At 45.0% G+C, this 26,030-nt stretch overlaps 9 protein-coding genes across 13 annotated transcripts; 4 read left to right on the forward strand and 5 right to left on the reverse strand.

Annotated features, from left to right (window-relative positions):
- Window positions 1–331: 331 nt before the first annotated feature.
- LOC131888231 (armadillo repeat-containing protein 6-like) lies at window positions 332–7,162 on the reverse strand. Its single transcript, XM_059237031.1, has 5 exons — window positions 6,954–7,162; window positions 5,688–6,285; window positions 5,348–5,610; window positions 5,124–5,273; window positions 332–876 (listed from the first exon to the last, which is right to left on the reverse strand). The coding sequence occupies exons 1-5, from the start codon at window positions 7,068–7,070 to the stop codon at window positions 667–669; spliced, it is 1,338 nt and encodes a 445-aa protein (XP_059093014.1). The 5' UTR covers window positions 7,071–7,162; the 3' UTR covers window positions 332–666.
- On the forward strand, window positions 2,527–4,975 carry LOC131888230 (polypeptide N-acetylgalactosaminyltransferase 13-like). The gene has a single exon (XM_059237029.1). It carries the CDS (start codon window positions 2,971–2,973, stop codon window positions 4,846–4,848), a length of 1,878 nt encoding a protein of 625 aa, XP_059093012.1. The 5' UTR covers window positions 2,527–2,970; the 3' UTR covers window positions 4,849–4,975.
- A 1,309-nt stretch (window positions 7,163–8,471) lies between the features above and the next one.
- LOC131889290 (F-box/LRR-repeat protein 7-like) lies at window positions 8,472–10,069 on the forward strand. The gene has a single exon (XM_059238371.1). It carries the CDS (start codon window positions 8,642–8,644, stop codon window positions 9,812–9,814), a length of 1,173 nt encoding a protein of 390 aa, XP_059094354.1. The 5' UTR covers window positions 8,472–8,641; the 3' UTR covers window positions 9,815–10,069.
- Window positions 10,051–11,494, reverse strand: LOC131889292 (phospholipid phosphatase 1-like). The gene has a single exon (XM_059238377.1). The coding sequence runs from the start codon at window positions 11,174–11,176 to the stop codon at window positions 10,316–10,318; it is 861 nt and encodes a 286-aa protein (XP_059094360.1). The 5' UTR covers window positions 11,177–11,494; the 3' UTR covers window positions 10,051–10,315.
- A 150-nt stretch (window positions 11,495–11,644) lies between these two features.
- LOC131889291 (putative phosphatidate phosphatase) lies at window positions 11,645–16,181 on the reverse strand. Of its 4 annotated transcripts, none has more exons than XM_059238375.1 (2): window positions 16,013–16,181; window positions 11,645–12,723 (listed from the first exon to the last, which is right to left on the reverse strand). In XM_059238375.1, the coding sequence occupies exon 2, from the start codon at window positions 12,648–12,650 to the stop codon at window positions 11,748–11,750; it is 903 nt and encodes a 300-aa protein (XP_059094358.1). In that variant the 5' UTR covers window positions 12,651–12,723; window positions 16,013–16,181; the 3' UTR covers window positions 11,645–11,747. The 4 variants fall into 4 exon arrangements, with proteins under 4 accessions (XP_059094358.1, XP_059094355.1, XP_059094356.1 ...); XM_059238372.1 differs by lacking the exon at window positions 16,013–16,181 and adding an exon at window positions 14,714–14,858; XM_059238373.1 differs by lacking the exon at window positions 16,013–16,181 and adding an exon at window positions 12,996–13,279.
- On the forward strand, window positions 13,500–19,169 carry LOC131889288 (leukocyte elastase inhibitor-like). Of its 2 annotated transcripts, none has more exons than XM_059238368.1 (2): window positions 13,500–13,792; window positions 17,805–19,169. In XM_059238368.1, the coding sequence occupies exons 1-2, from the start codon at window positions 13,576–13,578 to the stop codon at window positions 18,992–18,994; spliced, it is 1,407 nt and encodes a 468-aa protein (XP_059094351.1). In that variant the 5' UTR covers window positions 13,500–13,575; the 3' UTR covers window positions 18,995–19,169. The 2 variants fall into 2 exon arrangements, with proteins under 2 accessions (XP_059094351.1, XP_059094353.1); XM_059238370.1 differs by lacking the exon at window positions 13,500–13,792 and adding an exon at window positions 17,015–17,300.
- Window positions 19,170–19,566: 397 nt separating this feature from the next.
- Window positions 19,567–20,462, reverse strand: LOC131889293 (putative pterin-4-alpha-carbinolamine dehydratase). The gene has a single exon (XM_059238378.1). It carries the CDS (start codon window positions 20,038–20,040, stop codon window positions 19,636–19,638), a length of 405 nt encoding a protein of 134 aa, XP_059094361.1. The 5' UTR covers window positions 20,041–20,462; the 3' UTR covers window positions 19,567–19,635.
- A 188-nt stretch (window positions 20,463–20,650) lies between these two features.
- On the forward strand, window positions 20,651–24,290 carry LOC131889286 (DNA polymerase eta-like). Its single transcript, XM_059238366.1, has one exon. It carries the CDS (start codon window positions 21,399–21,401, stop codon window positions 23,121–23,123), a length of 1,725 nt encoding a protein of 574 aa, XP_059094349.1. The 5' UTR covers window positions 20,651–21,398; the 3' UTR covers window positions 23,124–24,290.
- LOC131889287 (uncharacterized) lies at window positions 23,159–24,886 on the reverse strand (the record flags this gene model as incomplete). Its single annotated transcript, XM_059238367.1, is given in 1 exon segment — window positions 23,159–24,886. A coding segment is annotated over 1 exon segment (1,593 nt). The 3' UTR covers window positions 23,159–23,275.
- Window positions 24,887–26,030: the final 1,144 nt, after the last annotated feature.

Consider the following 26,030-nt stretch of genomic DNA (forward strand, 5'->3'; position numbering starts at 1 on the left):
TCTTCCTTGGTTTTGGTGCCAATCCACTGACTCATTCTGTTCACACTTAATCCAAGGGATCAAACTTCAAACATGCGCGGAATTGTTTACTCATTTCTGGGCAGGTTCTCTTACAAGTACAATCAATTTGGACTGGTGAAGCTAAACAGTATTGAAAACTCTGTTAGAAGCTAAACCCTCTTAAAAACATTCCATGGCTTTTTGGCTTTTGAGATTATTCTTAGTTGGTTTCAATAGGTGTACAACCTGTTAATCCATTCGAAGACATTGGTGAATACGCGTGATCTTATTTGAACTTATTTGCATTTAGTGACTAACTCACGCGTAAGGGTTCTCTGGATGAACAAATTTATTGATGAGCTCAATATCAGTAATCGATTAATCCAGTGAGCAAACAATGTACGTCTAATTGGTTGTAATGTTTTAAAAGGATTGTATATGTTTAACCTACCCTCTGCTTAGCATGATCATGATGCATGTGTAAAAGGAAAATGCATGAAAATAAAAATTCTCGTATCCGCCTCTTCTCGTTCTCTTTTTAAAGGACACGATACGACCCAGATCAAAACAAAGAATTCTTAGCTGTGATTTTAGTTGCAATGAAGTGCAAAAGAATGATTAATTTCAAATTGTTTTAAGTTGATTAATACGAGCTGCCAACTATTATCACTCATTTTTGACGGCTCCTCCGGTCCATATTTCTTTCAAATCCACTTTGAGACCAAGATCTCGTAGGGCGGCTTTAACAGCATCTTCAGCACTAGGATGGAGTCGTCGAATTTTGTTCAGAAGATCCTCAATGTCTAATTCCACAAATTCCGCGGTCAGTTCACGAGAGCGGCTAACAATGTTCCGAATGGCGTTGCAACAAGAGATCTAAAACAAAGATTAGAAATCTAGTTCAACGTAACCGGGATTTAATGAAAATGGGATATGCTTCACCCACGCTATTCTTAAGAAACAAATGCATGATACACCTTTTAAAAAGGGATTCTCGGACTTTTCGTCCATAGAAAAGCGGGTTCAATTCAGCCTCTGACTTTCCTTCAACACTCTTCGGTTCATCAAAATCTTAAATTGACCATTCAAGAATATCCACAATCACGTATTTACACATGTTATCGACAGTGCAGGGGTCGTAGAGTTGTGATGTGCTTAATCGTGCATCTTCATATTTTTACTGTAGGAAAATGTGCCACCCTTTGTCCTAATTATTTGTAGTGCTCTCAATCCTTTCAAATACTTTTATTGCCACTTTTGGACGACATTGGAGAAAAATCTTCTTCATGGAACATTTCGATTGAAATAGCTCTGCTTAACCCCACAGACTTCCGGGAGTACATCCAACCAGGACATTTCACTCTCGGTGAATTCGTGCTCAAAGGGCAAGAGTTCTTGAACTCCCTTAGGGTAGGCCCCCTTGCTCATTGCTTCGTCCCGTCTGAAGCTCCGAGTTCATCATCACCTTTGGAGCTACTGGTGTTACTATGTACAATAACTTGATGAAAGAAAAATAAAAATAAAACAGGCGTAATACACAAATGTCAAAAGAAAACCTCAACAATGAAAAATATAACAAAAGTTATAAGAATAAGTAAATAGCCAGAGCAATGAAAAGCCACTACAAGAAAGGACGAATGCTAGCTTGTTCGTGTAAAATTCTTATCCCCCTCCCTCAGTAATGAGTTTTAGTACAGTAGTTGTGGCAGGAAAATGGTATTCCATTCCATTCTATGCTCGTTATTTCTGCATAAGACTTTTGACACTTCCAATCATCAACCTAAACACTTCTCATTTGAGGCTATTACTTGGCTTTGATCAATGATGCTTCTACATTTAGGTAAATCCCACGAAAAATGACTGTTCTTGTTATTCTCACGTCTCATGCTCTACTACTGTCTTCACCAAGGGGAGAAAAATGAGAAACATGGTAGGTAAAGTAAATGTAAGTAGCATAAGTTTTTCATTATCCCTCATAAACCGCGAGAATTGCGCAGTACAAAGAAAACCGTTGTAGAACTAAAATACCCCCGGCATACATATTTGTCCCTTCGACTATTATTTTGTCATTGCTATTTACAAACAGTATTTTACAAATGAAGGACCAAGACAATTTGTGAATGGCTGGAGTTACATAAAGTATCCAAAAAAAAAATATAGATTTGATTACTGAGGTTCCACATGGAAGACAAAAGATAAATCTTCAGCGAGATCGGCATTTTTTCAAAATTTCTAATGCTTGGCTGATCATATCAGAAGAACATTTGCCGTTGCTTCTTACGGGTTCAATAAAACCGGAAGTGTGCATGCTCTCCGCATACACACCATGGTGTGCAATGTACGTATGTACTAAAATCCAACCGAGTCCATTCTCAGCCATACAATACAACCAAGCACGTCTCTCCCTCTATGGCAATCTACCACGGTTCGTCGACAGGCACCTGGATGGATGGATGGAGCTTTGCTGGCAGGCAGGAATAGTACCAATCCCCCTTCTGGGTGTGAGCGAAAAATGATGTCATGAGAGCAAGATCGGGGGATCCACTCACACACTGGATGGAGACAAGAGACAAACACCACAGAAGAATGAACAATGAACCTGACTTGTTTCAATCAGATACACACATTCTCAGCTGGTGGAAAGATATAAAGTGGAGCACATTTACAGGAAGTCCAGACTTGGCGTGTATTGTCGAATTGCAGAAGGTGAACGCGTCCGTAGTTATTGATTAGTGGTGGCCCTTTGGGATTTGTGAATCTCCGCCGATTGAGCTTAAGACCGGGTGGACATTGTGATTAGAGTCAAGCATGAGATTTCACACTCGGGTGACCGAAGTCAGGCGATGCGCTTGAGCCGTCCGTCGGTCGACAATAATTCAGTACTGGCACCATTCTGGCAATTACCATACGATTCCAATGGCTGAGCACGACCTACTTTCCAGTGTTCACGGGACAAGGCGAGTTTGACACATGGGTATGATGAGGCAAACTAGGAAGCGGATCATTTGGATCGCATCCATTTTTGCTATCTTTATAGTGATATACTTGAAGTATGACAAGACAGAGTCCTCCAAGCTTTTCCCATTCGATGCCAATCGAGATCTTAGACGGTCCCAAGACCTCGTGGACGAATCAGATGTGGCCAGACACCTGAAATCAGATTCCAAACAATCTGAGTACATCGATAAGAAGGGTATGCATGTGGTCGTGGGGCGTTATGTGGGTGAATCCATGGACAAGGACCAAAAGTTCACCCAAAACGAACTGAACGCAAACAGGTACAAGCCTGTGGATGGAGTAGGAGAGCATGGAGAGCCAGTGTACCTCAAGGATTCGGAGACCATCCAAAGCAAGCGACTCTGGCACATCAACAAGTTCAATATCATGGCCTCGGATCGAATATCCGTGAATAGGTCCGTCCCCGATGTTCGGAAGTCTGTTTGTGTCGAGAGGAAATACGAAACCGATCGGCTGCTGGATACCAGCGTGGTGATTGTGTTTCATAACGAGGCCTGGTCCACCTTGATGCGGACTGTTCATAGTGTCATCAATCGATCTCCAAGGGAGAATCTCCGGGAAATCATCCTCGTGGACGATGCGTCCAATAGAACATTTCTCCAAAGGTCATTGGACCAAGATGTCCAACACCTGTCAGTGCCCGTAAAGGTGGTTCGGACCGGGTCCAGAGTGGGCCTCATTCAAGCCAGGCTCATGGGAGCCAAGGTAGCCAAAGCAAAAGTGCTCCTTTTCTTGGATGCTCATTGCGAAACCACACCTGGGTGGTTGGAACCACTTTTGGCCAGGATTCATGAGTCCCGAACGGCCGTGGTTTGCCCGGTGATCGACATAATCAGTGACGATAATTTTAGTTACGTCAAGGCGTTTTCCCTTCATTGGGGGGCCTTCAATTGGGAGATGCATTTCCGGTGGTTCACCATGAGCAAGAACGCCTTGGAGCAATACAAGCTCGACCAGACAGCGCCCTATAAGACCCCGGTGATGGCGGGGGGCTTGTTTGCCATTGACCGAGACTACTTCTACGAGCTCGGCTCGTACGACCCTAAAATGGACATCTGGGGAGGAGAGAATTTGGAGCTCTCGTTCCGAACTTGGATGTGTGGCGGCTCCGTCGAGATCGTTCCGTGTTCTCATGTGGGGCACATCTTCCGGAAAGCCAGCCCCTATGACTTCCCCCGTAAAGGTGGTGTGGGGGCTGTGTTGCATACAAACTTGGCTCGAGTGGCATTAGTATGGATGGACGATATGGCCGAATTCTTCTTCAAAATCAATCCTTTCGCCAACAAGGCGTCCAAAGCCCAAGATGTCAGTGAGAGAAAGGCTCTTCGGGAAAAGTTGCAGTGCAAAGATTTTGCTTGGTATCTTGAGAACGTCTGGCCGCAGCACTTTTTCCCGACAAAGGGACGAGAACTGGGCTACTTTCAGCACCGCACCTCCGGCCAATGTGTTCAAAAGCCATTCCACGGATCCAGTGGAAGCAACCAACCCAGTGGTTCTGCCGTCTTGGGCGAATGTTTCTCAAACTTTGCTCTGAACCAATTGGTGGTCATGAGCCAGGAAGGCTTCATCATGGGAGACGAGAGCGTTTGCTTGGATTCGCCAATGGCCCACGAAGTTGATGCCACTGTTCGTTTCCAGGCTTGTGTAGAAATTGAAAGACAAAAATGGTCCTACGATCGAAGCCGGAGAGTGTTGGTCCATGTCAAAAGCGGCAAATGTTTGAGCCATCCGACTGCGGGCACCAGTGACGTGCTCACACTTCAAGACTGTAGCGGGCGTTCCGACCAGCAATGGGTTTTCAATCCGGAAAAGTGGCGAGATGACGCATAAATAACTGAACAACTTTCTCATAGGTCTGTGACTTTTTAACCAAAGATTTGTAGCAAATATATAACAAACCAGACAATTGCTTGGTCTACCGATGTCTTATTTGCCAGGCCCTAAAAGCGTGACTGATCACGAAATAAAATTACACGAAATCGAATCCCCGGAGTAGAACAATCATTACATAATCCGGGACAGACGCCTTTCTTCAAACCTGACAAAAGCTTTCAAAGCTGCACAATTTTTGTGCAGGAAATGATGAACTCATCGTCAAAACTTACCAGAATCTTGGGCGTGTTCATGTGTATCTTGAGTATTTGAGTCAACAATTGCCCTCCTCCACACGCCATGATGGCCGTGGCATTCTCCGGGCTTCGTAAAGACACCGCAGTGAGGGCCGAGGATCCGAACATGGCCACCAGTTTCACGGACTGGAAAGCAAGACCCCATATGTCGTATGAAGTAACATATCATAAAAATTGGAAAATACGCCCAGAACTCTCACCGTGTACTTGCTCATGGAATTTACGATGACGCGAATCCCGTCCAGTTTAAGGATGTCTCTCTTGACGTTATCATTGCCAGCTAGAGCTTTGATGAGTTTCAAGACTTCGCCCACGACATCCTTGGTCTGATCCGGATCGACTAACAACTCCAAAAGCACCTTCAAGCCCCCATCGGCTGCTACGGCTTGGCAATACTCGTTCCGCACACACAGACTACTCAAACAGGACAAGATGAGCGGCAATTCCTTGGGATTAGAGTTCTCTATAATGCGGAGCGAAGATTTGATCAGTTATTTTGAGCGGTCCGGCTAAACCCCTCAGGTTGATTTCCAATCTTACGGCCGATAGTCTGGGTGAGTTTAGTCAGCGCCGAATGTTCTTCCACAATTTCACGGGCATGCTCATGAGCTTGCCCGAATGGCACTCTCACATCATCATCCTGGACCAAGGCCTGCCAGATTTGGACCACTTCAATGGGATAGGTGTCATACAATCGGTTCAAATGAATCAAAAGCCCATTTCGAATAAAGTTTTGGCGGTTGCCCTCGTGTCTGACACAGCAGTTCAATGTGACGCCCAAGGATTGTTGAATCAAATTTGCGTCGGTTTCGTTCAAGGCCTTTAAAAGTGCCTTAAAGCCTTCAGGCTCCAGCGGATCAGGATTGCCATTCAACAACTCTTTCAAGGCCTGCATGGCGTGGGATTGAACCACGATCTCGTCGTGATGAGTGGTTTGTACCAGGATCTCGTAGGCCTTGTGCTTGGTGGCCATCACGCGCTCAGCCAACCCCTTGGCACACTCTTGGGCAATGATATCACAGCGCTGGCCTAAGTCCTCTGGGGAGGCATCCCCCGGAGTCGCCAAGAATTTGATGGCTTGAACCATGGGATGATCAATTTCCGCAGAATCCGTCACAATATTGTCCAAATTTACGCCCTAAAATGGTTTCATGGTTTTAGATAGCAGCATGATAATAGTTTCATAAGAATTTAATACATGCAATAAATTTAACCTAGACACCAAAAATACCGTGTAAAGCTTTACTTCAGCCGGCCTGAGTGAAAACTATTAGTGCGCTCAAGAACTTCTTTAAGTAATAGTCTTGGAGGAAATATAAGTTATAAAAAAACCCGGTTATTTTTGAGATTAAAATCGTCAAAATAGTCTGAAGATTATCAATCGAAGTATCATTGATCATACTGACTTGGCCTAAGCTAGCTAACCTTATGAACAAGTTGTATTCTCATCTAACAACTCAACAAGCAGTAAGTTTCATCAGAAATGGTTGAAGAACCGAGCATATTTATGACCTCTAACCTAATGAACCCTCACGACTTTGAGGACCATGCTTAAACGCGTCCTCTATCTCCAAAACAGTTGTTGCTCAAGTCCGTTCAAGTAAAGTTAGACACAATATCGGTATCTTCAAGCAAAATTAACACCATTGATTACGCCATGATTTAAACCGAATCATACAAGTTTGATATGTTTACGATTTATCATCATCCAGACGAAACCAAAGTGATTGATCACGACTCCTGTTAATGTTTCGGAGCCTCTTATTGATTGGTGTAAATCCAGAGTTGGGCTGGACCCTCTCGCACCTGGGTCTGAAACTGCTGCTGGGCCTCTTGAACGGCCTCGATGCGGTCCATGCCAAATTCCTCCATGTTCTCCGTGACCACGGCATCGAAGGTCTCTTGGGAAATCACTCTTACCATGATGAATTTAAGGCACTCCCAGTTGGATTTCACGATTTTTCAGATCGACCGGAGTTTGAAAATCATGCACAACCTCTCAAAACATTAACATGGAGACAGGGTGATGGTTCACCTGGGTCAGTAATAAAGACCAATCATGAGAAATTAATCCATTGAGCGATTGACGTTGGTTTTGTTAACCATTTTTAGACCCCGAGGATGGTGAATGTTTGTTTTAGTTAAGAGAGATTGGTGGATATCTGGGGAATGATCAAAACCAGATTTCTAGTTAGCAATCATGACGGAACTTTTGGCCTAACATATATTTCACATTATCACATATTAGGTTGGACTGCTAGATACGAATAACATCTTAGAAAAGCTTTGGCGACCTCCTTTGGCTCTTGGGCGTGTGACTATGTCTTTGAAACCAACTTTCTTCTCGAGTATGGACACGCCACTTTTGGTTGCCGTGGATGACTCATAGAGTACCTTATAGATCAGCTAGATCTGGATTGGAAAGTGTATCAGCATCATTCTCCGCCGGTTTATTCAGATCTTTAACCTTAAAACCCCGCACCTAATCATAGCTGCTTTTTCTTATGAACTATTCGTTGCAAGTTATCAAACCGCAATCCAAATGAGATTTTCAATTATCCGGCCCCTTTGGCCGATTCCATTTCATTTCACAAGATACAAGCATTGAACAGGAGGCTAAGAGGAGTAAAAAGGGAGTCTTACGTGTTCTTCACCAACAGTTGTCTGATGAGCAATTCATTTTAACCCCAATAATGCTCATCTCTGGTCTCTTGTGATTTAAAACAAAAAAAAGCATGCTTACTTTTGAGGTGGTTTTGTTTTGTTCATGCCAATTCTAAAAGAATCTACAGCATTGTAAAGATAAAAAAAGATGCACTTGCATGCTTTGGATAGCCCTGCTGGTAAGATCCGTGCTTGTTTTTGGGAGGTGAAGTGTATTTTAGTTTAGGACTAAATTTAAACTGATCAAAATATTAAAATTATAGTTCTGCTATTTTCATTGTTTACTTATGAAAGAAATCATTTCTTCATGTTTATTTCCTAGAATCCAACATTTCAATTCAGCAGCATATTTAAAAATCATCCTTGAGCGAAAAAGAGTTGCATTTTCAAAGCTGAATTAGTAGGTTTTAAGGCTGTTTACAGTTTACAGCAATTTGAAGTGCCATATTTTCCATTACTTTTTATTATTGTATTCATAGTGACCGCAGTAACCTCTCACAGATATTGTGATAACAACATCATACTTTTCGCTCATGAATCTCTTGCTATTGCACGTGATTGATCGTTGCATGCTCCACCCTCTATCCTCAATGCAATCTTCATCAAATCACCTTTGAACAATCTTTTAACCGGCAGCAACTCGTGCTAAAACTCTCTTGGCTTTACTCATTCTGTGATTTGAGTGGTCTCATCAACCTCATCAACCTTATCATTGTTATCATTGGTCGCTTTGTTTGTTTACGTCGTCGAGATCCCTCTCAAGTCTCAAGCGTCTGATACATATAGTTCGTACACATTTTTGAACCTCTACCGCCTCCGCCTCCGCCAACATGAGTGACGAGGACTCTTCGACCGTTAGCCCGCCTCCTAGTAAACGAATCCGTTTGGCACCCAAGAACCTCGCTCCCTCCTCCGCCTCCTCCACCACTCCGGAGTCGGTCTCAAACGGCTCCAAGGGATCTCACCAGCCCGCTGTTTCCCTGCAGCCGTGGCTCAGCTACTTCGATTTCATCTCGGATGATGTGCTCTTGTATCTATTATCGCATTTGCAGGCTTTGGACCTCTGTCGGATAGCTCAAACCAGTGAGCGCCTCCATCGGATCAGTCTGGACCCGTCCCTGTGGGAAAAGGTGGTGGTACAGTCCTCGGAGCAGCCTCGGAAGCCCGTCGGAGTGCGGGAATTGACCCACGTCATCAAACAAATGACCAATCGTACCCGGAGTGTCACGATCGCCGGGTTCTTGAAGGCCGAAGCGCTACGAACGAACCTGACCTCAACGGCCTTGAAATTGATCGGGGTGAAAGCGCCGCATGTGGAAGAACTCATACTAGATGCCTGTGTCATGGACTCGAAAAAAACGCCCCTATCGGATATTCCCCGGACCTTAACCCGCTTGGCTTTGCCGAATTGTGAGGTGATGAATCTCCCGCGCGAGCACGGGTTCTTCAAAGGCATCGATACCTTGTTCAAGTCCTTACGCGTGCTGGATTTGACCAATAATCGGTGGGTGAGCAATCACTCGATCATGGCCATTTGCAAATTGCAACACCTCGAAGAGCTCAATCTCTTGGGGTGCGTTCGAATTGGTGAAACGTTCGCGTACTCGGCCTTGGCCACCAAATTCGGATTCCCCAAACTGACCAAGCTTGATATGCGCAATACCTCGATTACGGACTCGGAAGTGTCTTGCTACGGGCGACTCTCGCACTTGAAAGAGTACCTGGTGGGTCGATCGAGTGCCGACATGAATGCCAGTTGCTTTGGTGAAGGTGATGGACAGTTGAGCAGTCGAGGGATCTTGTCGCTCTTCATCCAGCCTTTGAAACTGGAGAAGCTGGTCATGACCCATTGTGATCTAGATAACCGGCACATGGAGGTGGTGGGGGTCCATGGCAAGAACTTAAAGTTGATCGATTTTCGGGGCACTCAAGTCGATCTGGATGGCTACAATGAGCTTCGGAAGCATCTACCCAATTGTGAGATCTTGTACGGATCGGATTGAGCTGGATCCTTCTATTTGTCAGAATCATGCCATGTGTCATTCTGCCTTTGAGAATTTGTGTCGAGGATGTTTCTGACGCCTCAAACGCTCGGGATGACGATGATTAAACCGAAGGTTTCTCAAGGAAAACCTAACTGTTTGAATTTCTATGTTTCTGAAAGTCCCGTCAGTGTGATGCCGAGCCTTTATATATATAAAAACTCCGGTCAATGTAAACAATATGCAAGACCAAAGGCAATAATCTTATCTTATTTATTGTTATTAATTTATTTCTTGACGTGATACGTCACGAGCATCGGGATAAATCGTACCATTGAGAAGGTGTCACTCTAAACAGTTGTAAGTCCAAGTCAGATACAGCCTTTGAGAAACATTCCGTTCCAACATAATCCAGGCAATGTCCTATTTTGTCATCGAAATCATCCTCCCCATAAGTTCTCAAAAGTTCCAAATAAAAACATATCCCTCCAAAATCATCAATACGTATACCCGCTTCTCAGTTTACGGAAGGGAAGAATATGACGGTGGTTGCGATCGAATTAAGGGCGTTTGCTCCTCTTCGAAGATCTCGTCATAATTTGGCGCCAAGTAGGCGTTACTCATGTAAGCCACATATAGCTGAATCAGGGTGCCAATCACCGATCCCGCAACGATATCGGAAGCGTGGTGGTGGTGGTCCACCAATCGAGTGATGGAAAAAAACAAGGCCGTGCAAATGATCCCGATCTGCACCAACATCAAGGCCAGATTGGAAGCGGGGACCCGCTTCCACATCAAGCGAGAATTCAGGTAGATGAGCAGAAAAGTGGCTATGGAGAATGAGAAGGTAGTGTGACCGGACACAAAGCTTTCCTGGACTTCCTCCACCTTATCGAGTCTTTCGGCCATATCGGAGAACAATTCGGCATTGCCCGCACAAGTAAAATCCCATATGTATTCGCCACGGAAACAGGCCTTTTCGTCATAGACCGGTTGGCAAACGTCAAAGAAATGCGGACGAGGACGAGCCACGTTCTTTTTGATCCACTCATAAATGAGTTGGGTCGAGTACATTCCGAACAAGAAGACCAGGTAGACATTGCCAGCGTTTAGGAGGCGTTGTAGGAAGGTTTTATGCGGGTGGATGGGCACAAAGGCGTCTCCTATGAGAATGATAATGGCGGGAACAATGTATCCCCACAATTTGACCACACGCCAGCTGACATATTCTTCGATGTACGGGTACTTCAAAGTTTGATCATCGCAGAAAAAACCGCGATGGACGGAATGAGAGTGACGGATTTTCTCGTAAATTCCGTAAACAAGCAGAACAAGTAGCAGGTTCCCACAGATCCCAAACACACTCGGGTTTCGGAAACTCATTTTTTTCTCTTTAGATCCTTAATTATGTGGATTACAAGCTCGATTGTTTATCGGGTACTGACCTTTTGGGAAAGGTCTACAACAAATTGCTTTTCTTTCCAACTATTTCGATGTGGTTAAGCGATAAAAATCGGGGACAATGCATATTTCTGATGAGTGTGTCGTATTACATATGACGAAATTTGAGTAAGTTGGATTAGGCGGTATTTGGATCCTTCATCATTCGTTCATGATGGCAAGGAATTTTGAAGATTTGAAGCCCTGCGTGTGCTCTGATTTAGAATGTATAGATTGCACTTGATAGGGAAAAGAGAAGATATTCATATCAATTAGGAATCATGGTTGAGATTTGCAAGATGGACTTACTTATTTTTTTCGATTGCAGTTCTTGCGTTCTACACACAAAAAGCGACTAAAATGCTTTAAAATGAGATTGCTTCACTAACAACTATAACATCCTCAAAGTGATTCATTTACCGCGTGTACTTCGAAAGTAATTTCGAACATCTGTTCCAATGTTTTTTCGCTAGTACTGTATGTATGTATGTAGTCAAACTTCTGGCTTGCTTGTTTAGAAACTTGAATTCGTGTTGTAGCTTGCTCCGTGGACCTTGGTAAGTTTTTTCTGTTCATCATCCGTGATTGGCTCCAAAGGCTCCTTGGTAAAGAGTTTCATGAAGAAAATAACATTGACCATCTGAGCGGAGGTACCCAAGATGCTGCCGAAGAGAACATCGCCGGGATGATGTTTGTAGTCACTGATCCTCGAGAGAGCAGTGAAGAACGCGTACATAAACGCCGCAAATTGGAGGGCATGGACCAGGATGGTCTGGTTGGGACGGTCTCGGCGGAGTAATCGTGCTTGTAAGTACAAAATCACAAATATCATGGCTTGGAACGAGAAGCTGGCATGCCCGGAACAAAAGCTCAGATGAGAATCCAAAACTCGATCCTCGGATTCGACTGCATCCGGGAATAACTCTGGATTGCCCAAGCAGGTGTAGTTGGTGACGAATTTGGGTCGAATGTCCGTGCCACAGTCAATCAAATTCCAATCGGGTCGACAGATATCAAAGAAATGAGGTCGAAGTCGCCCAATAGAGTACTTGCAAATATCGGTCAGCGTCTGAGAGCAAGCAGTTCCAAAAAGGTAGCCGATGATGAGCCTGATGATGGACACAACATGGTTTGGGATTTCTTTCCCAAAAATAACATCGGATTTTGGCCCGGAAATTCCGCGAATGAACGTCTCCACGACCACAATCACGAGCAGCGGTACGCCAAATCCAACACCATAGAGGATGGAATTGCCGATGGTGGATGCTAGGTACGGATGACTGATGGTCTCGTCATCACAGAAGAAGCCTCGCTTGTAAGGAACTCCCACCAATTTGAAGATGAGAACGGGCAAGGCCACCAACATTACCACCAGTACATTGACCAACCATAACAAAGACTTGTACGTAGAGGCCATGGTGAGGGACGAAGTTCGATCCCAGCCCGGATTGTTTGGGCTCACCAAGTAGCTATTCCAGTGTCGAGTAAGCCTGAAAGACAGAATCAAATCACATCACTTTATCGCTCTTTCCTTTGCCTGCGTAACTATTCTTATCTCATGCCTTGTGCGCACACCTTTAAAAAACATTCGTCACAGAGCACGCTACCAACGGAAAAAACGAACATAACATTGCTAGCCATCTTGATATCCTTGAAACACACAAGGGCTTCCTCTCAAGTTAGAAGCTAAGCTTCTCTTTTGAGTTTGAAAAGGTCGTAGAAGGAGCACTCGGATTAATACTGCTCAAACACAATACTGTACCTGAAGGCACCCATGTTCTTGGCACACTGATTCGTGATGATTGGTCATGGTTACTACCGATTTCATGAAAGGAAACTCGAGATAGATAGATCCCACTTTGAACGGATCCCGTTTTCAAATATTCCATTGTCTAGCTAAGCTGCCGATGGAAAGTGAACCAAGACTGGCTGACCTAAAGGTAATTGGAGAAGGCCATAATCTCTGGTGATACTAATGGCTGATGATCGCATATCAAGGCCTACTACCCACATACAGAGCACAGGAAGCGAGACATTCAAGCGTTTAACTGAGGGTTTAGGCTCGCTACACTTCTCCCGTAAATCGATACACAGTTGAGCACACGAGAGAAAGACTTTTCATCGGCAATGAATATTTCAATATTCAAGGTATTCTCTCCTGCCTGTTTCATGGTGAAGAATCGATTCCAAGGTTCAGAGAGTCTGAACGGGGTTTTCCCGAGGGGATAACCGATGGAAAACAATTCACGAGACGTCAGCTCGTTTATGGAAATCGCCGTGAGATTAGTCACCAAAACATTGTCAAAAGAACAAGGAGGAAACGACCAAACTTACATCGATAAATGATAAAAAGTGAACAAGTGAGAATTGACGTGAGCTCTCTAAGATTTAACGAAATGAAGATCGGTTTGCTGTTCATCTTGGCCCTAGTTCTGGACGGAGCGCGACTAAACCAGGCTCTCGAAGATACCGAAGCTGATGAAGATGGACTTACTCTGGAGGAGTTCTTTGAGATGACTGAGTTCGAAGATGACCATCACCAGACTCAGAAGTCAGAAGGTGAGTTCTCTCCGTGTTATCGGCCATCACGATCGTCATTCAGGACAAACAACGTCCAGAGATTCACTCTTGTCTGACGGGAATATCCGACCTAGACACGATGACACCACGGCGAATATTATTCAATCAGTTCCTTAGCTCCTCATGAATCCCAATCTTGGAGTGTCTTCCAACCTAAAGTTTTGGCGCGCACCAGAGGGGTCTCCAGCAATTGGTCGTAGCTCTAGGTCGCTCAAGCTGACCAGCCTGCCATTGGGCCTCTTGCCCTACCCCAAAGTACGCGCTAGTGTCTTTAACACCCTCTTCGCAATTCCTGTCCATAGATTTAGGTTGTCATTAAACGCTCGATCCATCACCTTCAGTACAGCTTCATTATCTTTTGCCTAAACTGGCCGGAGTTGGTTCCAAGTTTGGCCCATTAAGGCTAATGTGAACTTGGGGAGGAAGATAATTATTTTGGAACAAGATTTTTTTTTAACGAGCACTATCCTTTTCTCGTTAGCGTTGTCCTTAAAAATTCGGATTATCGGTAGAATCGATTGCTATAGTTTGAAGCCAATCAAACTTGATAAAATGGGAGATGGGAAAGACGCCATATTGTAAGTTCCTGTAATTACGTTGAGTTTCGAATCGACTGGGTAGTATGAACAGCTTGTGTTTTTCTTTTTGGACGGGGAGGGTGAGTGACACCGTATCTTTGGGCGAATCACTTGTGCTCAACAAGTCTATCAAGACAATAGACGGGATTTCAGCAAGCTTTGACATGACGGGGTCGATCGGCCCTTGCTCAAAAGTGGTGGGATAATCCCTTGCGGAATGTCTTTCACCCAAAATCCCCTTGAAGTAATGAATCTTATTGCGAGAATCCGCAAAAAGGCTCTCGATCAAAGTGCTTATTGATAGCTATATATATGTATATACTTTTTTTTTATCTGGTTCCTAATCCATGACCCGCCGGAAAGGGTTTCCATTGCACATGGTAGGAGTGAAAGGGCTCTCGTAATGGGAGAGACTAAAAAAGTTGGGATTGTCCAAGGCGGATATGGAAGGTATATGATACTGAACGCCTCAAAAGCATTCATGAGCGTTGTCCTATCCAAAGATACCTGCAACAGGAGGATTGGCCATGACAGTTAGCGAAGCTAGCCCAAAAAAATTACATTGAATGCTACCATATGGTATAAAATGATGATTTTAAAGAGAAATAATAATGATTTAAATGGTAAAATAGGAGTTATCTCATTTTTGCTGAATTTGCCAACAATTCATGATCTAGATAGTAAAAAGTCAAGAGTTTTAGAATTACATAGCTATGAATATATCAAAAGGTTTTACTCTCAAATGACGGCACCTTTCTGCCTGTTTCCCTTACTGATTCCGTCAAAGAGCTTTGACAAAAAGAAAAACCGGTCTAGAATCTCGGTTAGGTAGAGCGTTGATCCAGTAACATCTTAAGTCAAACTTTGGCAGGTCTTTGATCATAATCCTTTACCAACTCTATGTATTCTAAGGCTTTCCGGACTCGCCAATTGTTATTCGTGGATGGATTAAATATCGTACTGATTCGTTGATTGAATACGCTATTCAAAAACACAATAAAGAGAGTTGAGTCATGAAAAAACACGTCACTTAATGGGGAAGGAAAAACGAACCCATGGCTAAGAGGCAATGCCTCAAATAAAAGAACGTAAATAATATGAATATATTAACATAATATTAGATTAGAATTATAAAGCTTTCTTCCTGAACTGCTGGAACGGGAATGTAAATCATATAATCCTATTTGTTTCGCTGAAACCGAATTGGACTTTTTTTGAAAACTGCATAATAAGTAAAAATGATAACCATTCTTCAGCGTGATGCTAACAAGCAGATGATATATTTGTGATGAATCCAAGGATCCTCACGCTAAGTCTAAGGATTCTTAAACTAAGTAATAGTATCTGTAGATGATTCACACGTTTGATTTATTTGCAGGCCCACCTTTCGTCCATAAATGAACAACGACATTGGTTTATTCACATCGTTGTCGAAACAGAAAGATTTACATTTTGTAGTCAATCAGTGTACTTTACGATTTTCAAAATCCTTAGAAGCTTTCTCATGAATTATTGCATAACTGCCAGCGTTTAATGGCAGAATATGCTTTATGACCTGAATACTATTAGTCAGAATACTCTCTGGGCACCGCAAGATAGTTAGTCAGTTGTATTTGCTTACTTGAGATTGTCAGGTTGATTAATTCCGGTACGTATCTTCCTTGGCAATTGCTTTCAACGTCATTTTTGATCGGACTGAATCGCTCACGACCAAATCATTTTAAGTTTCCATAATGCCAGCAAGGCCAAGGAAGCCTCATCACATGAAGTACCACCTTTTAGGAAAAAAACTCTCATTTTTGCTCTCAGGACCTGTGGGTTGCTTTATCATGCCTGCCCGTAAGATCAGCTGCTTTATATTGATACACTTGTTCTCGCAGCTGAAAATACCCAGGTCCAGCAGTAGCGAGTCAGATAAATATGCTTAATCTTTAAGATTAAGACAGTATTCAGAAAGAAAATTCCCCAAGCATTTTTCAATTGAACAGGCAAATTGCCCAAATAGAGGCATGTCAAATGAATGAAATGATACATGGGGTCACTGTTTTATAAGTTCTAGGGACCAAGTTTGCTCTAGATGACATACTCATGAGTATTAAACCGAATGTAAAGTATACAAAGCATTTGTAGATAAGATGAGCATTATACCCTTGTTTTTGTCTAGATTTGAAGTCCTTGGAAAGCTAAAATAAAAATGAACATATTTCTTTAATAAGTATTATGTAAAATTCTTATCCAATGGTAAAACCTTCAAGTCAATATGATGGCCTTACAAAAACTAATCAAAAGTATGCCATGGATCTTCCTGATTTTTAGACGATGTGTCCAAAGATGGAAAGCAAAAGTATCAAACCAAAAGTGCCCTCAATATTGTTTTTACTTGTTTTGGCTCAAGTGGTCTGCCTAGTTCCGTGCTGGCCAGAATAGACCCACGCACGTTTACCAATTATCACGATGGAGTTATTGCAACTACTGAGCTCTCTTGGCTTCTACTCTATGATTAGGTTGGATTACTAGCTGTTTGTACCTGACGCCAACAACATCATGCATGCATCTATCTAGGTTGTCCACAGAGTGCGTGTTTGTATACCGTAGACTGCTACACACACGTGAACGTACAGGTCCTCTGTCAGCTACAACTGCAGCGTGACAACTGACAAGTGCACTCAATCTAGCCATGAAAAAGAAAGCCATGTGTGACAACTTCTTGAACTAGATCGAGCCGTGTTTGCTCTTTGCCCAGCCTCAGACACGAAAGACCTTCCCTGCCCCCGGCCCCACTTTCGCACTCCCGGGAATTCACTTGGTGTTTGGACGAAATCCATGATCGATCACAGGGAAAGGATCCGACTTGATTCATCCTCCATCGTGTCAACCAAGTTGTCGTGTCGCTCTTGTTCTCCATCTAAGTAAGGAAGGCCTGTCTAAGGCCACTTTGCTCAATCCCTCCTGCCCCTTTGTTGGGCGGTTCCGTGCCTGTGTAGTTCCGAGTGCCCATCTCTCGCCCTTTTATTTCTGTCGTCCTCTTCTTCTGACTTGATGCATGTGTGTGTTCCTTCCTCGTACCTGATTGATCCTCATCATTGAGAATGAACGAGCCTTAAGAGGAGGAGGAAGCGAGTCCATGTCGTACCTTGTGTCTGGATGTCCTACGTAGTACGTAGGGAAGGCCGAGTAGTCGGGAGTCGTGTTTGCCGCTTGCTTTTCGGGTGGGAGGATGAATCATGTTGGTGGCGTGCCCGGTGTCAGTACGTTATTGGGAAGGAAGGCTCATAAGTGGAAGCAGTTGGAGATACCCGCCACTCGATTCTCGTGCGTCTCGTCAGGCTCGTGTCGACCCAAACTAGGACTTTGCATTCTCACCATTGTCGTGCTCTTAGGATTCTGTTTGATCCTCATCCCTCTCCTTATAGATTCGCCGCAGATCGCCACACCCTCCACCAGTTCGGCAACCATGGCTTTGAAGCATGAAGGAGCCGTCAAGACCCTGGCCCAAGCCAACGATGCCTTCAAGGCCAAGTTGTACCCGTTGCTGGTCCAGACGGCGGGTCAGGACCAGAATATGGTCATGAGCGGCTTCAGTGCCTCGGCTGTGTTGGCTATGGCTTTCATGGGAGCCACGGGTCAGACGGCCAGCCAGTTGCAGACGGGCTTGGCCTTGCCTGAAGACCAGGAGCCCCTTCGAGCTGGATTCGAGGAGCTCTTTGAGGTCTTGAAATCGAATGAAAACTTCACCATGGAAGCGGCCAATCGCTTGTATGTCCACCAGAACTATGAGCTCCTGGGGGACTTCCTCAAGGCCACTCTGGCTCATTTTAAGGCCGAGACGGAGAACGTGGACTTCAGCCAGGAGGCCAAAGCCCGTCAAACCATCAATGATTGGGTGTCCGAGCGGACTCACGATAAAATCAAGGACCTTATTCCCGAAGGCGTCCTCAGCGATCTGACCCGTTTGGTGTTGGTCAATGCCGTCTATTTCAAGGGATTGTGGGCCAACAAGTTCGATGCCAAGCATACCAGCGAGGGCGACTTCCAGCTCCTCAACGGCGAGACGGTCAAGGTGCCGATGATGAAGATCTCGGAAAAGTTCCGTGCCATCATGAACAAGGATTTGAACGCCACCATTTTAGAGATGCCCTACAAGGGCGATCGATTGGCCATGCTCATTTTCCTGCCCCGCAAGGCCGACGGATTCCAAGCCCTAGAAGAGAAGTTCCCCTCGCTCGACTTGACCCAACTCAACTTATCCCAACCCAACAAGTTCGACGTGGCTTTGCCCAAGTTCAAGTTCGAGAGCACCCACGATCTGGTCTCACCCTTGAAGGCCATGGGGATCCAAGACATGTTCGACAAGAGCCAGGCCGATTTTTCCGGGATCTCGGCCCAGAAGGATCTGTACGTGTCGGCTGTCATGCAAAAGGCATTTATTGAGGTCAACGAAGAGGGCACGGAGGCGGCTGCCGCCACGTCGGCCATCATGATGACCCGAGCCATGATCATGACCCCTCGATTTGTCTGTGATCGTCCATTCTTGTTCGCCATTCGCGATAACCTAACCGGGATGACCCTGTTCTCGGGTCGAGTCATGGACCCGTCCAAGTGAGGCAGGAAGAAGCTCTTTGAAGGAAGCTCTTTGTATTATGTCTGTATGAAACCCACCCAGAGTGTGCTTAACCTGCGCGTGTACCTACTACGCCTTACTTAAATTGAAATCCAAATGTGTGGAAATTTGAATAACATCACTACTTCCTCTCATGGTGGTGAGGATATGAGTCAAATCCAGTTGAGCTGTTCATTTCGTCGCGTCATTCTCCGATCAAGTAAACACGTATGAGGAGGGAACTCACTCCTCCCCTACATATCCATGTTTGCCAAACTTGGCCAAAGTCAGCGTTGGGATTATCCGAAAAGCACACATGCAACACCTGCTAGCTCTCTTTCTATCTATCTCGATCTAGATTGGAACTAGGTGTTCACGGGAGGAGAAAATGGATCTGTTTCATGTGCATGCTCTCGATTTACAGTAGAAAGAAAGCCTGCTTTTGAGTATCAAGTCAGCCAAAGTATGACAACAGGTGATGATGGGCTCTCTTATCACTATTAGTTCTTCTAGATTCACATACAGAAGAATTGGGACGATTTTGAGCACAAAGTTCGATCGACACATTCTAGATATTTTGCCAAGAAGACCATGATTTATTCATTCTTAATGATAGATTAATAGCAGCATATCCAGTTCATGAATCACTTGGTCAAGGCATCGATGAAGGTAGCCAGGGTAATATCCCGCCCACTGAGTCCTTGGCAATCATGGGTGGACAAGGTGATGTCCACCTTGTTGTACACGTTGAACCACTCGGGATGATGGTCCATTTTATCGGCCTTGATGGCCACTCGCGTCATAAAACCAAAGGCCTCATTGAAGTCCTGGAACATGAAGGTCTTCTGGATGGCATCCCGACCTTCCACCAGATGCCAGCCGCCTTCAGGTGCCAACAAAGGCTGGAGTTGGGAGTCACGAGCTGAGGCGTCCAATTTCACCGCAGCCATTTTACGAGCGATGGTTAGAGTGGTACTAAATGGTCGGGACCCGAGGAATAAACGTGGAGCTCGACTCCAAATGGTCAAAGCCAAATGACTAGAAGGCATGGGCAGCCGAGAGAAGCTCCAAACTAGTGCAGACTACCACAGAAAACGAAGATGATGATGGCCTGAAGGAAGAGCCAGATTGCTCTGCTTGAAGGTAGTTGTTACTTGCTAGCCAATCCCAGGTTCAAACCCGTTCCAAAGAAAGATGGTTAGATAAAGATAGAGTTGATGATAGGATCAAAGAAGGATTATTCCCGGATGGGTCAGTTGGGGGATTGGTTTTTGAACATGAACTGTTGACTCCCACAGATATCGATAGCTCTTAGGGTTTACTTTTTGACTCACAGTTTACTTCACGTTTGTTAAAACTAAAACCGGAGAGCTTCGTTCGGGAAGACATAGCATCCCTATTTCTCATGAGCTTTCTTCTTCGGTTGAGTCTCTCTGAGATTATGTGACGTTCACGGAAATGGTCTTCAATCATGACTCACATAATTTGACGATGCCAGATTTCTGATCATGGCGTGTAGTCCCGAGTTCGAATTGAACAATTTCATATGACACACTTGCTTCATCTGGCGTTATTGGCGCAATAGATGTCTTCGCATAAGGTGGTATGGGCACCCTGATTTCAACGTCGCCACTTTTTCTTGTTTCAAGTCTCAATATTAAGCTGTGATTGGCAATACCCAGTGCTGCCATGTCTGAGGCGCTGGAGTCAATTTAACGCTTTTTGTGACCAGCTTAGCAAGAAAACATCGGGGTTGGTGCATAACCAGAAATCAACGAAATACAAGAGGCTTTTTCACTCATTGTCATTTTATACAAAGCTAACAATGAAACCTTGATTGCATCGCTATTTTTGCTAGGCTTCAGGACAATTCTTGTCGACTTTTTTTCTTTTTTCTTCAAAATGGAAGCACTGCTTGTGGTCGCCCTAATTGACATGCCGTCCTTGAGAAGTGATGTAATTCTCAAGTTCGTTCGTGTAGTGAAATCAAATACGCACGTGTGAGAAGAGACAGACGCTTCAAGATGGTGATGTCGTGGTTCAAAAAAGGCGTGGGCGTGGCTGTGGCCCTCGAAGTGGCTTCGCTAGCCGCATTTATGGGCGGGGCCACCAAAATGAACCGTGATCCGGAGTTCCGTTATCAATTGTATTGCTCGGACTACGGGCATAAGATCCTAGACTATTTCTACACCATGGGCGAGCAGTTTGTGCCCGATTTTAACCTGCGACAAAGTGACCTCCGAGTTTGGCGGAATCAAAATCGCATGCTGCGGAACAATTAGAGTCGCCCCATTCCCAGATTGTGAATTCATTTAGTCGTCTCTATTCATTCATTCATTCATTTCGTACGCATTTTTATATACAACAATATTCATTAAGTTCCGTCCCACCCATGAATTGATTGGCCATGACGGAACGGGTGGTGGTGCTCATAGACATGGATTGTTTCTACTGTCAGGTGGAGACACGGGCCAATGCGGCTCTGGCGGGTCAACCCTTGGCTGTGGTTCAGTACAACTCGTGGAAAGGGGGTGGGATCATCGCCGTCAATTACGAGGCTCGAGCTCAAGGCGTGACTCGAAATATGCGCGGGGATGAGGCTCGAACCAAGTGTCCCGAGATTGTGCTCGTGTCTGTGCCGGAAGTGCGGCAAAAGGCGGATCTGACCAAATATCGTGATGCGGGGAAAGAAGTCATTCAAGTGCTGCTTCAGTTTGGCGCCGTGGTTGAACGGGCTTCGATTGATGAGGCCTATCTGGACATCACGGCTTTGGTCGATGAAAAACTGAAGACCTTGACCCGGGTGGAAGCCACAGATTTGCCTCATACATTTGTGGTGGGGTGTGAAGATGACCGGGAGACGGGTCTGTCCCGTTGGTTGGCGGAAAGCTACGAGACCAGTCATAGCGACAACATTCGCTTAGCGGTGGGCGGGATGATTGTCGAGGCCATGCGGCAAGCCGTGTGGGAACAGACCCAATTTCGATGTTCAGCGGGTGTGGCCCATAACAAAATGTTGAGTAAGCTCTCGTGTGGTTTGCACAAGCCCAACCAACAGACCGTGTTGCCCCACGACAAGATAGACATCCTATTTGCCCACCTCAAACTGACCAAATTGCGGGGGTTGGGCGGGAAATTGGGCGATTCTATCCGTGAACAATTGGGCTGCGAGACCGTGGCCGATCTGGCCAAGCATTCCATTAGCGAGCTCAAAGGTAGTTTTGAAGAAAAGACTGCCCAATGGTTGTACAATATTTCTCGTGGCCTTGAGTATGAGCCGGTAAAAGAACGTGATCTGCCCAAGTCGATCGGATGTTCCAAGAATTTCTTGGGCCCCAAAATGTTGGACACCCGAGAAAAAGTAGAGTTTTGGTTCGGATCCTTGGCCGAAGAGGTGTGCGAACGATTAGAACGGGATCGAGAAGCCAATGGTCGCATTGCTCGAGGCATCACAGTATCCATGACCATCGAAGGCAAAGGTCACGTCTCTAGAGCCGGACCTTTGAATAGTTATGACGCAGAAAAAATGACCCGTCAAGCCATGAACCTCGTGGGTAAATTGAACGAATCCACCCAAGACCCGTATATGTGGCGACCCAAACTTAAGAACTTGAGTATATCGGCCTCCAAGTTTGAGGACGATTCCATCTCTGGCACCGTCAAGAGCATCGACAACTTCTTCACCAAAGCCTCCGAGGCATCCGCAGACGAACCGACTTCCTCACTCGCTGCCAATGACAAGCTAAAGGCCACGGAGCTGGTCCCTGACTTGGATCAGTACGATCCTTCTATCTTGACACTCTTGCCTCCTCGATTACGTGCCGCTATTGAAAAGCGTGTTCAATCTCTCAAAGTGGAAGATCTGAGTCGAGAAAAAGAAAAGGCCATGGAAGCCTGTTCCAAGTGCGACAAGTTGATCTCTCCTTTCGACATGCCCGAGCATTTGGATTACCACGTGGCTCTGGATCTGCAGACGGAAATGCGAAAGGAACAGCCCAAAGCTCAAATCCACACGGTTCATTTGAACACTGCCAAGAGCAAGAAAAAGAAAAGTAACGAACCACTCGAAAAACCGGACACCAAAAGGCAGAAGAACATTCTGAGCTTCTTCCAAAAGCCTGGATCCAACTGACCTGACTGCGTTATTCATTCATTGTTGCCTTGTAATTCAATATAATGACTCGATTTATTCGATAGTCGAACTGAAACAAAAAAAAAAAACACGTTTGGATCATTTGCGGATACATAACATACGTAAGTTACATGATGGAAAACGAAGATCCGTTAGGGTTTTTTGTCGTTATCGTCGTCTTCATCCTCGATATCTGACAAATTATCGTCACTTTCCGGACGATTGACTTCGGTAGTGGTTTTGGATTCCTGTTCAAAAGGACTTACTTCCTCATGGAGAGTACCTAGTTCGTCAGTTTCTTCCTTCAATTCCAGGCTGTTGGGGGGAGGATGTTTACTTTTATGGATAACGACTTGATTGTGGTTGTTCTCCAATTCCTGAGCCAGCAAAAATGTGGACGAATATTGCTCCCATAAGGTGAGAACTCGCTCTCTCAACCAAACGAAATGTTCCAACATGGTCCGCAGATTATCTTCCACTCGATTCCCGGCTGGTTTGGCCAATACGGCCTTTTCAGCTATCAAGGCTTCTCGTAGTTCCTTGGCTTTCACACATAACTGAGGATCATCAAGGGGAGGCGATCCGTCTTTGAGAGAGGTCATCACTTGTTCTAGAGCATGGGTAAATTCGCTCAAGGAGCGCTTTGACCTGGCTGCACCATCGGATTGGGGAGAGTCCGGATTTGAGCCCAACCAAGCGGGCATTTCGACCGGATGTCGAGTCATATCCATGGGTCGAGGATGAACCCGAGAGACCTGGCAACGGGTCTTGAGCTCGTCGATGTGAGCCTCTAATTGGGGGAAGATCTCCAATATATCAAAGGAAGGGAACGCATGGAGATAATCTCCGATCACTTTGGCCAAGGTGTCGATCGCACCTTTCTTCAGATCATTTTGCATGGCAGCGACATCATCCGAATTAGGCAAACTGAGACACGTCTGATAGAACTTCTTGGACGTGTCCAAGACGGCAAATTTCTTGAAATACGATTCTCGCACCACGTCCAACGCTTTCTTTAAAAACTCCCCATAAGGCTCTAACTCGTTCGTAGCCGTCTCTGCATTGGACGATTCCGCCAGATCGCTCAATTCACATCTCAATACAAAAATGGCTCCCAAATTAGCATCCAAATTCAGCTCTCTGAGCGTTCGACACTCTTCGGCTAATCCTCGTCTCACCTGATGGTGGTCTGACATAGTGCGAGAACCATCCAACCCTGGATTTTCGACCACTCCGGGTCGAGGGCTGTCCCCCCAGATCAAGGCCTGGCGGGCCTGCGCCCTTTGACCTCGACCCCGAGGCGGGCCCGGAAGCTCAGGATTTAGGCCCGGATTCTCCGCCATTGAGTCCGGCGGTGGCTTGAGCGCACCCGGGGCATAATCGGTATCGAATTTGCGTTCAGACTGACATCCGGTGCATCGCATCCCGGACAGAGGATTAAAGGTACCACAATGGGGATCGGGACATCGCCAACCTCGACCCGGAGCCTGAGTTTGGCTCCATTTGAGGCGAAGGCGAACCCCGTGAAACATGTAGCCATTTAAATGGGCTAAGGCGGCCTCACTTTGATCGACGGAGGCCAATCGAATGAAGCCGTAACGAATGGGTTCCGAGGGATTGCGTTTGTTGGTCAAGATGGACAGACCGTGGATGGGCCCGAAAGGCTGGAAGAGAGACCGCAAATCCGCTTCTTGGGTGTGATCCGGCAACCGAGGAATGTACAGATCGCGATGCTGGCCTTCCATGGTTGATGGTCGTCCTTTGGATCAGGGATGCGGGGGAACCGTTTCATCAGAGAACATTGATGACCATTGTTGGCACCCAATGGGCTAAGCTTGAGTGAGTAAGAGGTGAGCGAGCGATGGATGGATGATGGTCCCGATCTCTCTGGATTCTGGAGATGATGATGGTCTGGCCAAGTGGTCCAGTGGATGGAGGTGAATCCCAGTGCTAGTTGTTTATTGTCAGGTTTTGTGTGCAGAAAGTTGCCAAAAGGAGTTGCCACATTTGAGCCAAAGGGAATCATGTCGCATAGATAAGAATTAAGTATTAGTTGATCCAGTTTTGTAATTCTTCTTTCATTTTACCATCGCATCAAGCATCCTTATTCATCAAATAGATTCTGTCTCGATCAAAAGAGTAGTGCGCCATTAGATTTTTTTTTGAATTGCCACTGCCCACACTCAAATCTCTAGGTTTGTTGAAAAACCAGTTATTTCTCCGAGCTTTACTCATATAACTCAGTAATTCAAAGGCCATATTTTTTGAGCACTTGATTCTTCNTTATAGGGCTGCCTTGAGGTCAGGAAGACTCTTAAAAACTGTTCCCCTCAGTCTTCTCTCTAGATTTGACTAGATGGCAAAGTCCTTTGGGTTTAAATCAGCGGCGGAGGGGGGCCGCATTTCCTTACTCAAGAACAAGAAAAGATTTTCCTCGCACCACTCTTGTGTTTTTTCCCAAATAATCATTGATATGATTTCCAAAACAAATTGGCCAATTAGAAAGCAGCATATTTTCTAGTGCCAAATTTATATTTGGTCTCAATAACAACAATTTTGAGAGAGAATGTTTGGACTCCGGAGACATTTTTGTCACCTGGTACAAGACACTAATACAGTTGGCACAGTTGTACTAGATGGTGTTTTTTTGCATAGTAGTTTGATCAGTGAATAAAAATTATGAACAGAAAAAACGACTAACATGTAATTTCAATGACTTGTCAAAAATGATCAGAATATGTGGTTATGTTTCTACACGCTATGGCAATGCAATCAATGCAAGAACTGGGATGGATATAATGTGACTCAAAATTCCATTGAATTTCAACAAAGAGTCTTCACAGGGTGCATATACAAAAGATATTATTTCAAATGCTTATACATTCAAAATTGAGGTACTACAAGAAA

The sequence above is a fragment of the Tigriopus californicus genome, chromosome 10 (genome assembly GCF_007210705.1).
Source record: "Tigriopus californicus strain San Diego chromosome 10, Tcal_SD_v2.1, whole genome shotgun sequence".
Taxonomy (NCBI): domain Eukaryota; kingdom Metazoa; phylum Arthropoda; class Copepoda; order Harpacticoida; family Harpacticidae; genus Tigriopus; species Tigriopus californicus.

Bases quoted from the DNA above. Each gene is read 5' to 3' on its own strand.
- LOC131889286 (XM_059238366.1), top strand. From the start codon at position 21,399: ATGACGGAACGGGTGGTGGTGCTCATAGACATGGATTGTTTCTACTGT.
- LOC131889293 (XM_059238378.1), bottom strand. From the start codon at position 20,040: ATGCCTTCTAGTCATTTGGCTTTGACCATTTGGAGTCGAGCTCCACGT.
- LOC131889290 (XM_059238371.1), top strand. From the start codon at position 8,642: ATGAGTGACGAGGACTCTTCGACCGTTAGCCCGCCTCCTAGTAAACGA.
- LOC131889288 (XM_059238368.1), top strand. From the start codon at position 13,576: ATGATAAAAAGTGAACAAGTGAGAATTGACGTGAGCTCTCTAAGATTT. The intron at 13,793-17,804 runs GTGAGTTCTCTC...CTCTCCTTATAG, and splicing joins CCAGACTCAGAAGTCAGAAG to ATTCGCCGCAGATCGCCACA.
- LOC131888230 (XM_059237029.1), top strand. From the start codon at position 2,971: ATGGGTATGATGAGGCAAACTAGGAAGCGGATCATTTGGATCGCATCC.
- LOC131888231 (XM_059237031.1), bottom strand. From the start codon at position 7,070: ATGGTAAGAGTGATTTCCCAAGAGACCTTCGATGCCGTGGTCACGGAG. The intron at 6,286-6,953 runs GTGCGAGAGGGT...AAACCATTTTAG, and splicing joins AGCAGCAGTTTCAGACCCAG to GGCGTAAATTTGGACAATAT. The intron at 5,274-5,347 runs GTGAGAGTTCTG...CTTGCTTTCCAG, and splicing joins ATTCCATGAGCAAGTACACG to TCCGTGAAACTGGTGGCCAT.
- LOC131889291 (XM_059238372.1), bottom strand. From the start codon at position 14,763: ATGGAAACCCTTTCCGGCGGGTCATGGATTAGGAACCAGATAAAAAAA. The intron at 12,724-14,713 runs GTATATACATAT...TCTGTCTTTCAG, and splicing joins AGGAACCAGATAAAAAAAAA to GCTTACTCGACACTGGAATA.
- LOC131889292 (XM_059238377.1), bottom strand. From the start codon at position 11,176: ATGAGTTTCCGAAACCCGAGTGTGTTTGGGATCTGTGGGAACCTGCTA.